Source organism: Berghia stephanieae, chromosome 5 (assembly GCF_034508935.2).
Source record: "Berghia stephanieae isolate SIO BIC M18660-M18661 chromosome 5, UCSD_Bste_1.3, whole genome shotgun sequence".
In the NCBI taxonomy this organism is placed as follows: domain Eukaryota; kingdom Metazoa; phylum Mollusca; class Gastropoda; order Nudibranchia; family Aeolidiidae; genus Berghia; species Berghia stephanieae.
In genome coordinates this window covers 21,335,329-21,353,341 of record NC_088364.1, presented here as the reverse complement: position 1 = coordinate 21,353,341, position 18,013 = coordinate 21,335,329, and the positions used below count along the sequence as shown (strand labels likewise).

The following is an 18,013-nucleotide window of genomic DNA, read 5'->3' as shown; positions in this document are numbered from 1 at the left end:
TTAAAGAGAAAGAATGCAAAATAATTGAACTGAGTTGAATATGTCAACTATAATATTTCTACTGCTGTCTGCATTTATTTCTACTAGACCCAAGACGCTTCTTCACTAGACCTCATTCGCGTGGGTCATGGGGCGTGTTTTTACTCTCTCTCTGAAAAGTAATAATTTGAATATTTTAGTTATTTAGACATAGGTAGGGGCCCCGAATTTCGACTCTGGCCCTAAAGTCGACACTCTTAGAAAGCTTGCTTTCAGATCTGTTTTCGGACATCTAATCATAAACTTATTTATTTAAAGCTTTTTTACTACAAACTACGTGCACATTTATTGAGAGTCGGATAACCGAACGCATTATGGGCTTCATTCAAAATTGTTGTAATGAACTCTATTTTTGCGTTGATTTGAGAGTATTACTATTACCATTACAACAATGAGCCCATTACAATTTGGGTTGTCAGGCCCCGGCAAGGGTTGCCAGATTATTTTTCAACAAAATGCCAGGGGAAGACTAAAAAAATGCCAAAACACTCAAAAAAATGCCAAAGTCTGTTGACTCCCACCCCCACTAAGAAAACTACTCACTTTTGATAGACAATTTTTTTTTTTTTTTTTTTGAATTATACTAAATTTCCTGTTGGGGTAATTATTTACCTACTGACTACTAAGTGGAGTGCTAAACCACTACACCACGGTTGGATTTTAAGAATGAAAAAGAAATGTGAAGATGTTTGTTTTTACGCGTTTAGAAATAATTAAGAAAAGGTGTCATTTGAAGTATAATATACAAGAAAAGAAAATGCCAAATGAAAATGCCAAATGCCAAATGATTTTTCTAATGCCAAACGGTTTTCAAAAATGCCAGATTTTTGGAATCTGGCATTTAAAATGCCAAACTGGCAACCCTGGCCCCGGCAAATAAGTAGGACGCCGACTAGCTACCAAATAGCAGCAGCGAAACGACCTGGGAAAAACGGAAAACGGAAAAGGGCGGTGTTACCCGAATGGAGCCGGTTGTTTGTAACGTTGAGCCGTTGACCTTTATCCGGGTTTGTAAAATATTAAAAATAGTGACCAGCTAGGTATATGTAACAAATTAGAAAAATATTAGTTAATTCATAAAGGTATATCTTTTTAAATACTTCAAATTAAAAAAATATATATGTGATTCTTTATTAATTTCAAAAAGTCATTTACAACTGATTTTAATGTTAAAAATATTGTTATTGTTTTGTCTATTTTATCTAGAGAGCACACATTTTTATAATATCAATCCCGTTCTCTACGAGGTTTGGGTTTTGCGCATGGCAGATTGTTACCCAAGCCTGACATATTCTGACAATAAAGATATCCATTTACTTGAAACGCATTAAATATTTTATAGATATACGATTAAAGGTATGATTTTAATATTTTTGTTTTGATTTACTGACAAATTGTACAATGTGCAAAAAGGGTTCTTATGTACCGCCTGATCTATCAGCAGACTACGATCTATAACGTCGCTGAGGCTGAGGCCAAGACTGAGTTCAAGTTCAGTTAGCGGCTCCTGTGAACTGGTGCTGATTTCAATTTCGGGTGTTCATATTCACTGATCTTCTTTAAAGTCACGGTGCTGTAAGATGTACAACTCTCTCGGCACTTTCGTAAAGTGATTCCTGTCGAGCGGAGTAATTATACCAATGATTTGACGACGTTGCCACTTTGGACTTTTTTCGATGTTTTTTTTTTCTTTCTTTCACCTCTTGTCAGTGTGCAGGTTTTATTATTATTTTTTTTTTTGCCTTCGTCTTCCGTACGCTCTTCGAGCTGGCGAAACAATCTATGTATTAAAATAGGGATTATTTGGCTGGGGCGAGTTAAAAAGTTGGGTTTTGGTTTTGTGGGGTAGATGAAAGAATGAAGAGAGCAAAATAAGGAAAAAGGAAATTGTCGCGATTGCCCATGGGCCCATGCCCATTTGCTATGCCCTGACCTCCACCTTCCTCCATCTCCTCTTCCAATGACAATTATGGCGGAGGGTCAACAGTTGGTGTACATGTGTATATCATTGCATCAAATATCAACATCATTCACATTAAATTACAAATGTACTATTAATATTAATAGGTACTTTGGTAAAAAATTCAAATTGGATTGAGCTCAATGAATCCTAGATCATTTTATTTTTTTAAAGTGCTTTTCAACACGATTCTAATGATACCAAATTTGTGAAAATCAGATAAGCAGAAGAAAAGTTATGTTAATTTAAAGGCTGAAAAATGGTCTTCTTTAGTTGCCTTTGTTATTTACTGACGGACTTTGTGACCTGAAAATTGTTGCATTTCCGGTAGTAACCACCATTTGGATTTCAAAACTGGTCTAAAATGGCCGCTAAGATTTGAGTAAGGATTTTGCTGGAACGAATTTCATGGATGCGGTATACAACTTTGCCATGAATTTAATTTTATATTAAAGATGTTTAGTAAACGTGCCATCATGAAATTTTGATTTACTAAGTTCTAATCTTTTAATTATCCAAAGCTAAATTATACCTTATTTTATCCACAATCAAAAGATATACTAAATTGTCATTGATTTTAAAATAAACTACACCAAACGATAGAGTAATTTCTCCTGAAGAAAATAAGATATAAATCATTAAAATCCATCCATAAACAAAAAATCTATGGAACTTTTTCTGAGACCCATCACTCAAAAGTCCAAAAAATCCGGTCACAGCCACTAGCCCATTTATCGGCTCCCTGCTGGAGGGCCAAATGGACGTTTACCAAAGTACCTACTATTAAATCCTTTGGAATCATATCCACGTATTTGGGTACTAAAAAGATATACGCAAAATCGTACAGGTTGGTAGGTTTCCTCTTCTAACGACAATTTTTTGGATAGAGGCAATGCTGTTAACGGCCAGGTACTCATTTTACACCTGAGTATGGTGAAAAAATCTGATTAAAGAGTCTTTTCCAAGGACCAAACTATGCACTGCTCAGAGTTGGACTCGAACTCGAACCCTAGACCTCCGATCTGAAGGTCATTGTTGGACCATTGGCAGTTCAAAGCCTTGCAAACATGTAAAATTGAACACTACTTTCACCTTTTCTTTAAAATCTTGAAATTAACTTGATGTTAAATATGAAGTACTTTTTTTTTGTCTTATTATTTTGTGTTGAAGAATGCCACGAACAAGGGGGAAAAAGGGAGCTAAAGCATCCCCCAAGAAAGCTGCTGCTGCGGCTACAGTGGAGGATGAGACTGTTGAAACTCCCGTAGAAGCACAGACTGAAGAACAAGCTGTCACTGAAACCGTCATGGAGTGTGAAGATGTTCCAGCTATCATTGAACCAACAGTTGAAGCAACTGATCCTGGTCCAAAGGTTGAAGAAGCTGAAACTTCAGTGAATGGAAATGATGAGCAGCCTCCTGCTTCTTCTGCTCAGGTTGAAAATATGGATACAGGAGATCAGGAGAAAAAGATGGATACTTCTGTTGAGGAGCCAAAAGAACCAGTTTATCAGCCACATTCAATTCCTGGCTTCACAAATAAATCAGTTGTGGGTGAGTAAAAGATTAAATGAAGGGTATATAGTGTACTGATAGGCAGTTATTTTATTGGTTAAACCTTTGAGTGATAAATGGCATTACGTTTTTTATTAAAGCGACATTTTCTCCAGTTTCGATGACATGAATTGTGATAAGAACATCCTCAGTGACAGACTTCTTATGAAGTATATGAAAGATCTTTCAATTTCCTCAACTAAATTTTCCAATTTGTGCATCCTTGTAACGAAATGTCTTCGCAGACCGAAATGTACCAAATGATACATAAGGCCTTAGATTATGGTTTTTTTTTTTTTTTATAGCTATATCCTGATGTAGTGATTAATCACTCTCTTTACAGATTTTCTCTCTGTTATAGACTTACATGAAAGGACCTGATGCAATATCACATAAATTTTATCACAAGCTTATGGGGCAATCTTGAACGGTTAGAACTGAATATTGACAATAGTCTGTGTTTGGGCTCCAGACTTGATAATCCATCAGTACTGATGGTTTTCCTCAGATCTGTGGAAATCCGCGATTTTGGAGTCCTGCGGACCAACACTCGAATTTTCTTTTTTTAAGATAATCAAGATAGAGCTAATTATTCAATAATGAAATTATGGCTATTGCTTGCACTATGTTGCTGATGTGGTTTGACCTTTAATTTTTAATTCTTCAATATAAGCTGTTACAGAAAATAAAGATAAACATTGATTTCTTTCTGAAAAGTAATTTGTGTTTAAACCATATATATGTCCTGGTTTTATTTAGCAAAGTTACACATATTCTTTTTCAGAAAAGTGGGAGTGGCATATTCGTGTTTTTCCTATTGACCAAGCTGACATAAGATCCTGTGTCTTGGATTCCGTGACGAAAATTGCTCAAGAATCATGGATGTACATTGATAATCAAAATTATGGAATGGGGTATGTACATTTTCTTGGTCAGATTGCCAGCAATCAGGGTTCTCAATTCTCCGGATCTGTTGAATTCCGTGATTTCAGACATTAGTGGTTCACAGCTGATCCATGTTCATGGGTTATAGTAGTTCACAGCTGATTAGTGATCGATTTGGGAGTTGGGTTTCTGGTTAATTCTACTTTTATGTGGCTATAAAGTATAAATTTCCTCATTCACAATATTGATGATATTAACGATAATGTTCGTGGGAAATTCAAGCAACACATTATTTTTTTTAACTTCAGGAATGAGAGACATCCAATGTTAACTGTCACTTTGTCAGTTTACGTTTATCTTCTTATATATACTACACATAAGCTTAAAGTACTATAAAAAGAAAGAATATAATTTGAGACAAATATATGAATATATAAGAGTTAATAAGTAAAAGAAAAATATAAAGTAAAATGAAATAAAATTTAAAATATTTAAATAAATATACCTATAAAATAAATAATAAATAATAACTGATAAAAGGAAGTAAAAATTACTGAGTCACTGATTTAAAATGACTTAATAACCCTGGTACACTCATAGATTTAACTAGGGACAAGTTATCCTCAGACGATTGGAAAGTAGTATCTAATTACTTTTTTAGACATATAGGGGGGGGGGGGGGGGGAAGCTTTATAAACAAATAAAAATAGCTCGAGATTCAAAGGGTTACAATTTGTGAAAAACATATTTTGGAGAAAAAAAAGATATGATAAATTATTTCATGATGATCAACGTATGGAAATTCATCCCCAAATGAACCAATTTTTAACAATAATAAAATTAGATTCAAAGGTAAAGTATTGTTTTCTACTAATCAAGCCTCATTTATTACTGCTGTTAATTCACTTGGTTACTCTATGCCTCTGTTAATATTTTAGTTATGGATATAGCATTAACATTAAATTTTGCAGCTAACCATATTTTACACTCTAAATGATAAAATGTTTTCAGACCTTGTTTATGCTTTCACTGTGTGTTATGTTAATTAGGATAAATATATAATGAATTAAATAAAGTTTGTTTTTTAAACCATTGAATAACTTGTATTGGAAAAGGTTAAGGGGGATCATTTTTGTGATGGAATCAAGTTGCTTTATGAATGTCACAGACGTCAAAGAAAAGATAAAATGTCTCCCTCATGTGACAATCAATTTGGCGTTGTTAATGGCTCTACCTTAGTTTTAAATGATAAAATATCATATAAGTAAGGAAAATAAGAAAACAGGGGTATACATTATTTGTTAGTTACTTTATGGTGTTGTGAAGAGAAGTTGATCTCAGCTCAAGCCATGTATTGCTACATTAGACTTATTTTCACAAGTAGTGTGCATATGAACTTTAAAAAAAAATTAAATGTTTTTTTAATTAATTTTTTTTGTGGTATTTTTTTCCTCCAAATATATCTGACCTTAACACAAATAAGGACATATTGAAGACCGTTTTCAAATTGAAAATATCAAATTCAGAGTAAAAATTAATTATTGAAATGGAAAAGTTTTTAATTTTAATTTTGAAAAAAAAAATTGGTCTATTTACATGAATAATAATAGCATCTTGCATTTATTGAGGCCTTGGATTAAACTAACTTTCAACCCATAACCTCGCATTAAGGTCCTAACGGGTCATAACTCTGATACAGTTGATTTGGAGGAAAACCTCATTTTTATAAATGGTGAGTAGGAAGACACAACTTAGCTGCTTATACTGCCATTTTGTTTGTAGAAATCAGCAACAAGCGAACAACAGAGGGACAAATGTCATCATTACTCAATTGGGTCATGTTACCAAAAGATTTTGAACAGAGTGAAATTGGATCATTACTATAGTACTATTGGAAAAGGTTATACTTGAACTTGATCTATACTGATTTCTTGAGATTTGGGTATAATAATAATATGAAGTAAAATCTGAAATAAATACAATGAAAAACCAAAAAAGTAGCCACTTTCAGGCTTATGATTCTTGGATGCCTTGCTTTGAATGAAGTTATAATGTTGGATTTTTACAAAAGGTTTCACATTTACAGAAATTTGTAGTATATTCTTTTCCCTTTTTTTCCTCCTTCTTCACACAGGGCTTATGATTTGTGCATTAAGAATGCAAGTGATGCTGCCACCATTGTATTGAAAACTCTTGCCATGCCCATGACATATCGATATGTTACGGTTGATGTGACACGAAGAGCAAAGAATGCAGCTGATGTAAAAAAATTAACACAAAAGAAATCATCTATGGGAGAGGATGAAACTGACCTGGATGACGCAATTGATGAGTTGCCATTTTCTGACATTGCAGAAAAAGGTATTTGATCCAAATATGTGTGTATCATTTAAGTATTTTTAGGTAGCAGTGTTCTCATTTCATATTCTTACTGGGTGGGGTTCCTGGCCTCCCATAGGGGGCAGGGTGGCACTTACTGTGTCTTCTATCCCATTATGTCTGATTTCCAATTTGCTTTCTGTCTTTGTCTTGGAATGAGATTACTTGGTTTTGCCCTGGCCGTAGTGCTTGGCAGGGAGGGAAACAGTCAAATGCATAGTGTTTTGGGAGTTGTTTTTTTTTTTTTCCTTGTACATCATCTCTCTTATGTTTTGTTATATTTGTCATTTTGAATGTATAATGTAAACATTTGAGTGTGTTCCTCTAGGTGGGATCTTGTGCTGGTGTCAGGATGATACATTTGGTTGATCTCAAACTAAGTACATTGAAAGTGTGCTCTTGAAATCTACATCTGTTCCCTATTTGAATCATTCCCATTTTTTTCTTACTTTTCTCTCAGGTCCTTTTAATTGTACATCTAGAATCTTTTCACTATCCAATTTTCTTACTTTTTACTGGCGCTGATGTGACCTAACTGTTGCAAGCGCATAACCGTTATGCCTTAAAAACAAACAATTCATATTCTTGTGGTGTTTATGTGTATTAATCCAATGCTCCTCCCCTTCAACCAAAAGGCCTTTTCATCTTTTGAAAAGACAAGGAGAAAATGAAGACATTGCTCTCGTATATTTAAAGTGAATGTGTGCCGTGCAATTGATTAAAACTATTGAAATCGACCATTTGATAATGATTTTAATGCTAATATTACAGGTGGAGAATCCATAATTTGTCAAATGACTAACTATTGGACAAGCATGCTGAATTTAGTAGAGAAAATCAGTCCTATACCCATGACGGGCTGTCTTCTTTTATTTCCCTTTGGCAACTGTTCTTTGTATGTTGATTTATGTCCTTGTCCTGGAATGAGATGATTCTAATATGGCTTTGACAAAGTTCTTAAACAGATGCATTTTGTTTGAATGGGATATTTTATTTTTAAAAAAATCTCACAACATTGCCACCCGGAAATATAACAGACAAACACACAAAACTATGTGTAGCCTTGAACGTTTATAGTTCGGTTAACACAGTTTATTGAGAATACCTCATAAACATGGATGGCAAAAAAACAATAACAAAGACCCGAGTGACGTGAACTTCATTTTATCTATATGTTAGTAACTATGTTATTATAACTCTTAAATATTGAGTGTTTTCGTTTTTTCTCTGTGGCTGCCTCTCACTTTCATTCACAGTGTTAGTGTTGGCTCTTCCTCTTATGCTAGTTGTCCAACACAAATTCAACTTTGTATCTTCACACACGATTTTTACACAATGTACTATTTAATTGTAACATTTAATTTCGGAACCTACTATTGCTCTTAATTTTACGATTGTTGAGCAGTGCTGGAGACATGTTGGCGAAATTTATAAAAACAAAAATGAATAAATTCAGAACCAAAACAGAATTATTCTGTTGATCTGATGTTAAAAATAATTATCTGACAATTTTTGAAAAGATGATTTACAAGCCTGATTATATTTAATAGCATATTTAGCCACAATAAATACTTTTTCTTTTTCTGTCTGAATGAATGGATTCAAATTTCTCGTAAAAATGATACATGAGAAGGCCTCTAACTCTATAAGTATTCAAATGAATTGGGTAAATTTTGAAAAAGATCTAATGGTTATAAAACTGGTTCTCATACCAATGGATACTCCATTTATTCTTGAAGGTAGGTTTGTTTGCATTTGTATGATTTCTCTTAAATTTCTGATGATATTTTGAACTGTTCTTTTTCTTTTTTTTTTCTTTTTTTAAAACAGCCACTCTGTTATTAGACTACACCCAAACTTATGTTCTGACAAAAGTGAAAGGTAGGTTGCATGTATTTTAAAACTTTTACTAATTCTTATACTCAATGTTGCAAATTGATAAGGGAAATCTTTGCTCCAAAGAGTTAATGTCTGTATTATTTCTTCAAACTATATGTGACCACTGTCCGTGGAATTGTGATCTGTGCTGTCCCCAAAAAATTTAACTGGGCCCATTGCCAAAATTTCCTCTGTGTACCATAATGCTACCAATTATGACAGCCATGGGTTGTCTTCCCCCCTTCCCACATTTTACCATATCTGAACAATTCGCCTACCACAATCTCAATTTAATTTCAGGACAGGAGAAGAAACGGAATCTCTATGTGAAATATTTGCCTGATAGCACATCAAAAGAGCTCCTGAAAGTGCTCTTTCCAGTTGCTAATAATTTGGACATCATAAAGACTGCAAAAGGTCGTAGGTGAGTAGAGCAGACGGCAGTGGCAGGAGCACAGTGAGTCGGTGAAAGACCCGCCCTGTTGGCCCAACACGTCACTAGCTGGTCTGTAGAGAGACTCATCCTTACTCATCCTGCACGGCCTGCTTAACTACCTTGTCAGCTTCAAAGGATATGAGTATCGAGCTTTTTATTTTAATATATCATTTATTTTATTATGGTTTGGTTGCCCTGTTTTTTTTTTTTTATATGGGTGAAATTTAAAATATTTTTCCTGGAAAAGAAAGTTGCTTGTTGAATGGGTTTTCAGGAAGCCAGAGAGTATGTTTACATCATATCCCATTATTTATATTAAGAATTCTTCAAGAAAAAGAAGAGGTGGGGAAACCTATTAATGAGAAATGTGCGATGCGTGAATCTAAAATTGATCTTGCTTTATTAAATTTGCATAAAGCAACAATCCATCAAGGGTAGGCGCAGGTTTGTTTTCTTTTGTATTCAATATGCTCATTTAGTTGACTATTGTCATAACAAGTTAATGAAAAATTATCACTTTGCCTTATATCCCCCCTTTAGGGTTGGAGAGTTGAATGTGTCAAGTATACCCAACATCCTTGGAATTTGCAATTCTTACGTGGCAACCCACATCAATGGGCGGAAAAACATTACCTTGGACTGGAACGAAGGTACTGGGCTCATATTTAGATCCATTTATACCAAAGGTTTATTATATAATAAATACATACCTAACAACCCTTTCATTATGGTGGGCTCATTCAGATTTTTATTCTTCCTTTCTTTTTGATAAGAGTAATGGAGAACCAACTCAATGTTCAGTAGCGCAAGAATATAATCAAATGGTTTGTCTGGTAATGGCATTTAAAATAAATTAAAGGTTCCATTAAATAATTACACAATTTCTGAATTTATTCCAGAGTAATCTCTGCTGACTTACTTTTAAATTGGGGTTGTAATAAAATAATTTTTTAACTTTTATTGGTTTTCCATAATCGTTCCTGATAATAGCGCTCCGAAAGTCGTGCTATGGTCAGGAAATCGATGCTGAAAACCAATACAAGTTCTTGGAAAATGATCATTTGTTTTAGTAAGACTGATAATATAAATTTACAAAGGAAGTCATGGTCATTCTTGCTACTTTTTAAAATTATCATTTTAATTTAAGTTAAGTGAGTACCGTGTCTGTATAGATGTTGGGAGTTGCTTGGTAAGCTGGGCAATATCATTGTCTTAATATTACAGTGCAACCTGCTTAATATGGCATCAGTTATAGTGACATCCTCTATATAGCGACCTGGAGTTATCCTGATTTTTTTTATATATATCATTAGTAGTAATTAAAAACTCACCAGAATGACATACACTGCAGCCAACCGTCCCAATAAAATCGGGACTGTCCTGATTTGTCAATATGGAAAATAAGGGAAAAAAACATTTAAAATATTGGTCTGTTGACATGTAAGGAAATGACCTTGGCATGTCTCAGGATTATGATTTTTTGACTAGCAAATCAAAATGAGGAACAGACAAGTAGAGGGTATATCTTTAAATCCATATTTATTAAACAGTCTAAAACCAACTGCCATTTTGGGTAATGACATGTGTATGTTAGGGTGTCCCGTTTTACCTTTAAAAAATTTTGCTGCCTTGCAGTTTGCTTAATATAAACTCCCAAGGACCAGAAAGAAAGTTTATTCTATCCAAGGCTTTTTAAATCCAAAACTCAAGGTTACAACTTTTCAGCTACACAAACATTTGTTTAATCTTTACTGAGCGTCAATTTAAAGTGGCCAGTGATTAATAGCCCATAACTTTATAACTGTTGGTTACATTGGTATAATATAAGCATTAATAGAAAGTTAAGAGAATTCCTGGTCTGGTATATGAATTTAAGTAAGATACATACATGTTTACTCAAATGGGCGGTGTTGTTGAAAAACATCCAAAATTTCTCGGAGTGGAAAAGTAAGCATAAATGTATTATGTTGAAGAACATGTAAATGTTCTTACAGTCATTGTGCTGTTTTTTTTTGTTTGTTTTTTCTTCCGTAGTTCAAATTTAATTCATATGAAACTTTCAATAGACAAAAATATACTATAAAATACACCAATAAGAACTAGCAATTTTATTGGTAACTGAGTAAAACAATCTGCTGCTAACAATAACATGTTTGATACCTGAATTGAGTCATGATACCCGTGTTCTGTTATAAAGCCCTCAATGGCAACAAACTCTGTAAAAAAGCTAGCTCTTATACTGGCCCATGCCATAACGGAACCACCCCAAGGCTCAAGACTGCTTTCACTCCTTCAGTAGTGTATCGGTTACTGTTGCGTTACCATATTTTTTTCATCCATCTGCTGAAGACAGCTTAAACCTGCTTTTATGAGAAATAAAGAGCTCTGTCCCGTTGGGGCTGAAACCAACTTTCGTGAGCAACAGACCATTGAAATTCAGCAATCATGTTAGCAAAATTCTGATACACAGTCGTTGGTATTTCAATCCTGCCTCTTTAAGTCTTCCTTTCACATTTTATAATGTAATCTGGAATTCATTCGCAGTATCTCTGACTGATGCAAAGGTTTGTCATCATGATGTTGGACTAATTGTCTATCATTTTCAACAGAAGTCTTTCTTTTCTTTCCAAGACCTGGAAGGTTGGAGATAGCTTATTATAATATTATTGACACTGGAATTGGAACAATGGTAGAGCATTGCAATATTTCTTGATGGAATACCAGCAGCATTCATGCCAACCAATTGGCTTATGGTAACGATTGAGAGGTTAGGCATGACTAAAATACAGTTTGTAAGACTATAGCTGAATGAAATGGACTTTAAAAAGATTAAAATGTGTTATATATTGCCGTTATGTTTTCCCGCATTACATATGTTTCTTCCTAATAGGGAATGCACATAGCAATCGAGGTCTTAAGAATCCAATGTTCATTTTTCCACTCATCATTGAGCTGTTGATTTATTTTTTTCCCTCTCTTTTATAGCTTTGATAGTTTGACTTTCTGAACTTTGCAGCCAAATTTCTCATGGGAATGAATAAATAATAGTATTATATTATTTATTTTTAGTTTACTTCTATCGCTCATAGTTTGTCTTGTCAATTTTTCCACAGGCACTGTTCAAGATCTGTTAATTATTTAACTTAGATTAGTAACATCAAAGTTTTCTGGCTGTTTACTACTCTATAAACAGATTATTATGACATAGAGGAATATTCACCTTAGATTTGTTTTTGTCTTTCAGAGAACATCGAGGATAATCGTTTAGTTCAAGAGTCACATGATGAGATCCCATGGGAGATCATTCCAAGAGATATTGAATACCCATATGAGACAGTCCCCTACATTGAAACAGATGATTTAAATGAATATGGACGTAAGAGACTGAAAGAGGAGAATTTGAGGCAAGACAGGGGTAGGGACCGTGATGGAGATCGCAGAAGGCAAGACAGAATGCGAGATGTGCGACCCGCTGTTGGTGATGTCTTACGCATGCAACACGAAATGAATGAAAGAATTTCATCTCAAGTGGCATTGTTAGCAGCTGTAGGGGATGCGGCAAGCGTTCCTCCACCCTTGATGGGCATTCCTCCTGGTGCATATCCTGGTGGACCTGTTGGGCCCATGATGCCAATGGGACCGCCTTTTAGGAGAGAAAAAAGGGAAAGAGGAAAAAGAGGTGGTAGACAAGTGAAAGCCAGAAGAGCTGCCATGCTTGGATTAACTCCTGATGATCAAAATCGTGACAAAGATAAAGACAAGGATGATAAAAAGAAAACTGACAAGGAGAAAGAGGATGGTTCAAAAGATGATGCAAGCGGTGAGGGAGGAGCAGGGAAAACTGGTGATAAAAGTGAAAGGAGGTTTGGAAGAGATGGGAGGTCTCCACAAGGTCCTCGACATGATGGTGGAAACCGGTTTGGAGGTCAAAGCCGTTGGGAGAGTGAAGGCAGATTTGGAGGGAGATTTGATGACCAGAGAGGAGGATTTGGTAACAGAGGTAGTCGTTTTGATGACAGACGTGGTGGTGGCGATGGGAGAGCTGGTGGACCTTTTGGAGGACCTGGAGGAATGAGAGGTAGTCGATTTGATGATTTTGGACGTGGAGGAGGAGGGCGATTTGGAGATAGAGGAGGTCGAGGTGGCATCTTTGAAGGTGATGGAAGACCTGGTATGATGGGAGCAGCTCCTCCAATGGAAGACATGGGAAGGCGAGGAGGCAGGATGGGTGGTGGGTTTGGCAATGCTGGAAACAGAGGAAATATGAGAAATCAAGGTATGGGTGATAATCAAGGATTTGGAGACATGAGAAGGATGCAAAACCAACAAGGTGGTTTTGGTAATCGAATGGGTGGCAGTGGTGGTTCTGGCAGTGGTGGCGGTGGCTTTGGAAATAAACAATTTGGTGGATTTATGAACCAAGGAAGAAACCAAACTGGCACAGGCGGTAACTATGGAGGTCAAAGTGGAGGATTTGGAAATCAGTCTTCTGGAGGTGGATATTCAAATATGCAGGATCAATCATCTGGCTATGGTAACCAAAATCAGATGAGTAGTTACAGTACTCAACAGTCTGGTACGACGGACAACCAGCAAGGAGGTTTCAATAACATGTCCATGCAAGGCAGTGGATTTGGCAATCAGTCAAAGCAATCAGGTGGTGGCTTTGGTAATCAGGCTGGCTCAAACAACTATGTATACAGCACAGGAATGAATCAACAATCTTCATTTACTGGAAATCAAAACAATACTGCCAACACTAGTGGAAATCAGTCCTCTCAAAAATCACAGACTGGCTTTGGTAACAAAAACCAAACAGGATCTGCGCAAAGGGGATTCGGAAACCAAACTGGCATGAACAGACAAAATACAAGCTCAGGCAGCAATCAATCTGGCATGGGTATGCAAAAACAACAGGCAGCAGCAGTGTCTAAATCTCAGACTGGAATGGGATCGATGGGAAATCAGACTCAACAACAGGACGTGGGAATGTCTCAGGGTACTTATGGTTCACAACAATCTGGATTCAACAATCAACAGGGAACCTATGGAACTCAAAACTATGGCAACTATGGAACTGACAACTCATCCTATCAGCAAAACTACATGAACCAGCAACAGCAGCAGCAAATGTACGCTGGCTACAACACTACAACTGACACTAGCGGTGGTGCCTGGTCTGCCCCACAAGGTGATTACAGTCAATACAGCAGTCAACAGCAAACTCAGGGCACAACACCGACAGCCAACTATTCCACCACCAGTAACATAGGACAGACGGACAGCTACAGCACTTCCAGTTACAATACACAGGGTGCTGGTTACTCAGCAGATGCTGCTTTTGCCAACCAGGGCTTTTATGCTGCTCCTCAGAACACTGGAAATGGGTAAGTCAATGATAGTTTAAAAGATAGTAAAAAATGATTTTTAAAAGAAAAAATGAATAGTTTGAAACAAATTGAAAAACTACATGGGAAGGAATTTCAATCCAGTGTTTAGAGAATAATGATGAGGCTTTAAAAATAGTTTAAGACAAACCCTCAAATAAGAGGTTTGGAATTGAATGTAATGAAAAAGAATAAAAACAAAATCTGAACTTTAAACTCGTGCATGAAAATGAAGGAAATAACTTTATAGACAACTTGCTAACTGACCCCCTTCATCTTCAATGTTAACACGCACAGAAGAGTTTTATAAAAATAAACCAAAGCAGAGTCACATTCAAATTAATTTATTTTCTTATTTTGTTTGTAAACGACCAGCTATATTTGTCCGAGCGAACTTGCGGGGGTGTCACTAATCCCATATTTTGATTGGATAAATACCTACTTGTTAGCATTCTTAGTATTTCCTATTCTTCTTTATGTCATATTTTGACACCTGTACTCAGTATCGTGTATTTTGGTGACGCTTCTGCTTTGATGATGTCAGCTTAGACAGACTGGTGTCATCTCTTCTAAAGTGACACAAGACCAGTGGTTGTCTTTGATTACTAGTTGTTGATGGTAGAAAGAGAAGGGGATGTGGTAATTTTTTGTTTTTTTCTCAGTTATTGGTGCTTATTCGCTTTTTTTTTTTCTCTTTCCTTTCCGTTTTTCCTTTTAATTTTATAGCATTCTTCACAACTTTCTTCCAATTAAAAAAAAAAAATTCATAAACTATTCTGACAGAGTAGCCTCTGTCTCTGTCTCTCTCTCTCTCTCTCTCTCTCTCTCTTCTCTCTCTCTCTCTCTCTCTCTCTCTCTCTCTCTCTCTCTCTCTCTCTCTCTCTCTCTCTCTCTCTCTCTCTCTCTCTCTCTCTCTCTCTCTCTCTCTCTCTCTCTCTCTCTCTCTCTCTCTCTCTCTTCTCTCTCTCTCTCTCTCTCTCTCTCTCTCTCTCTCTCTCTCTCTCTCTCTCTCTCTCTCTCTCTCTCTCTCTCTCTCTCTCTCTCTCTTTTATAAGTTTCATTAACAAAGATGTTGTAGCCTGCTTTGTAAACTATATACAGATAGATTCTGGCTATCCAAGAACTCACAAAAGCCGGAAGCTGAAGTTCTCATTTGTTATTTTATGACTCTGTCACAAACAGTCTTAGATTTTTACAAAAACAGGACTGCCATAAAGCTGATGTAGATAATGATAGTCAGTCTTTAGCTACTCTAATTATTGTATTTGATTTTAATACTTAGAATAAGTATGATACCAGTATATATATGGCAATTGGCAAGCCAAAGAAATAGATTTAGTCACAGCACCCATCGAATATCCCTGGAAGTCGCATTATTTATTACTATTATTGTGCACTCAGAGCACTTATTGAAGGGTAGGTGTGTGTTATAAAAGTTTATAATCATCATCAGAATGTGTCTGTTTTAGTTGACGTAACTTTCCATTTTATAGACATAATTTTAAGACCGACTTATTTTAATTTATTTTTGTTTGATATTTTCCACAGAGCTTATGGTGAATATGATACCTCAACTGCTGCCTACAGTACTGGTTCATCCAACATGTCCAATATGGCCACCTACAACTTTCCATCCTACAATACTGGATCATAATGTGTGAATATTATCACGATTTCATCCCCATAGACATACTGTCTTATGCGGAAATTGATAAAGTTATGAATTGAATATGAATATTGCATCCTATGTAAATAATGATCTTTTCATTTCATCACAATATATTTGTATCAGTGTACCTATTTGTTTGTTGTAGTTTGTAGACTTATTTGTATTGAATATTTACTTTGCTGTCAGATCGTATTCTTTTGGTTGGGGTCTTAAGTCCTCCCATGGTGTATAATGAGAGTTTTGGGACATGATATTCTTTTACTTGTAAATGTGTACTGTTAAAGTTTTTGTTTTTGAATATGGATATTTTGTAAACATCTGCATTTAATTCTTTTTTTTTTTATTTGGCGGGGGGAGGGGGGAATCTTGTGCTTGTGTCTGGATGAGACTTCTTAGGTGATCTCAAACTAAGCCTTAGCGCACACTGATAGCTTCCTCTTGGTATCTACCTCTACTTCCTATTTGAAGAAGTCCACCTTTGTGTTTTTCTTGGGTGCTTTTAAAATATAAATCTATAATTTTTTGACTAGGTGTTCCATTTTCTTCCTTTTTACTGGCGCTGGAATAATCTAAGCTTCCCAAGTGCTATGTAACCCTTAAATACATTCAAATGACTGTCTTTGTTCTTGATTGACATGGCTTGATTGATTGATTTTTTTTTTCCTGCCCATGCACGGATCCTTAGCTGAGAAGGAGGCAGTAAAATATGAAGTTCCTTTTTATAAGAGTGGGTTTTTTTTTCCGTTGTAAATCATCTCTCTATTATGTGCTATTATGATTTTTAGTTCTGAATATATTTTATTTTGTAAACGTTTGAGTGTATCCTTCATGGCGGGATCCTTTGCTTGTACCTGGATGGGATTTTTTTTGTAATTTCAAAAAACGCACATTGATAGATTGCCCAGGAAACCTTCTTTTCCCCCTTTTACTTACTTATTCTTTTTCACATGTAACTTCCCCCATATTGGTTCCCTTTTTACTGACACTGGAATGACCTAAGAATGTAAAACAAAACATCCTTATTCCACTAATTTGTTGATTAATTAAAAAAATTTGTGTTGTCACGTGTACTATCATCTTTTTGGTGATGGATTTGTCTGTCTATAATTTGTTGTGAACGCACTGCAACAGCAAAAAAGAGCAGGGCCATTTTCTTGTATTTGTTTCTCTCTCTTAATGGAATATTATTAAGCAAGATGCAATAGTGATCGTGTTACATTTGTATAAAATTTCATAAATTTTGATATCACTTATAATTGAAAACAGTGAGCAGAATGATGTATAACAATTAATTATTCTGTGGCAGTTTTTTTTTTTTAATTTTAAAATTTCGATTTGAGTTATTGATTTATTATCATTTTTTTAAATTGTATGATTTTATGTGCCATTGTTAAAATTTGGAGAAAGAAATGATGAATTAGATGTTGTGGACGGACAGCAGTTGTATCGTATTATTATGTGTTCATTCTTTCTAGTTGGGAGATTTTGACTTTTATGGTTCTACTTTGTCAAAACTTAAGATTATACTGCTGGTGTGTGAAAAGTGTTTTAAAGGTGTTTTTATTATTCAGTCTTACTTCTGTAAATAAAGTAAAATAAAAGTTTTAAATTTGTTTTCTTAATTGTATTTTTACAATCTTACTCTGAGCGGAGGTCTTCTGCTTTTGTCTTATATTGGGCAGGGAGGTCACTTGCTGTACCTTCCATCCCCCTATATCTGTTTTATGGGTTGCTTTTTGCTTTGTCTTGGATTGGGATTACTTGGTTTTGTCCTGGCCCTTGACAGGCGTTGGCTGAGAGGGAAAAAGCCAAATGTATAGATTTGGG

The 18,013-nt window shown here is 35.4% G+C and overlaps 1 protein-coding gene across 1 annotated transcript; it reads left to right on the top strand.

The window, feature by feature from the left end:
• The first annotated feature begins 1,268 nt into the window (after nt 1-1,268).
• Nucleotides 1,269-17,795, top strand: LOC144972587 (uncharacterized). Its single transcript, XM_078913983.1, has 9 exons — nt 1,269-1,395; nt 3,170-3,552; nt 4,337-4,466; nt 6,572-6,798; nt 8,647-8,697; nt 8,995-9,118; nt 9,671-9,780; nt 12,375-14,517; nt 16,066-17,795. The coding sequence occupies exons 2-9, from the start codon at nt 3,171-3,173 to the stop codon at nt 16,169-16,171; spliced, it is 3,273 nt and encodes a 1,090-aa protein (XP_078770109.1). The 5' UTR covers nt 1,269-1,395; nt 3,170; the 3' UTR covers nt 16,172-17,795.
• Nucleotides 17,796-18,013: the final 218 nt, after the last annotated feature.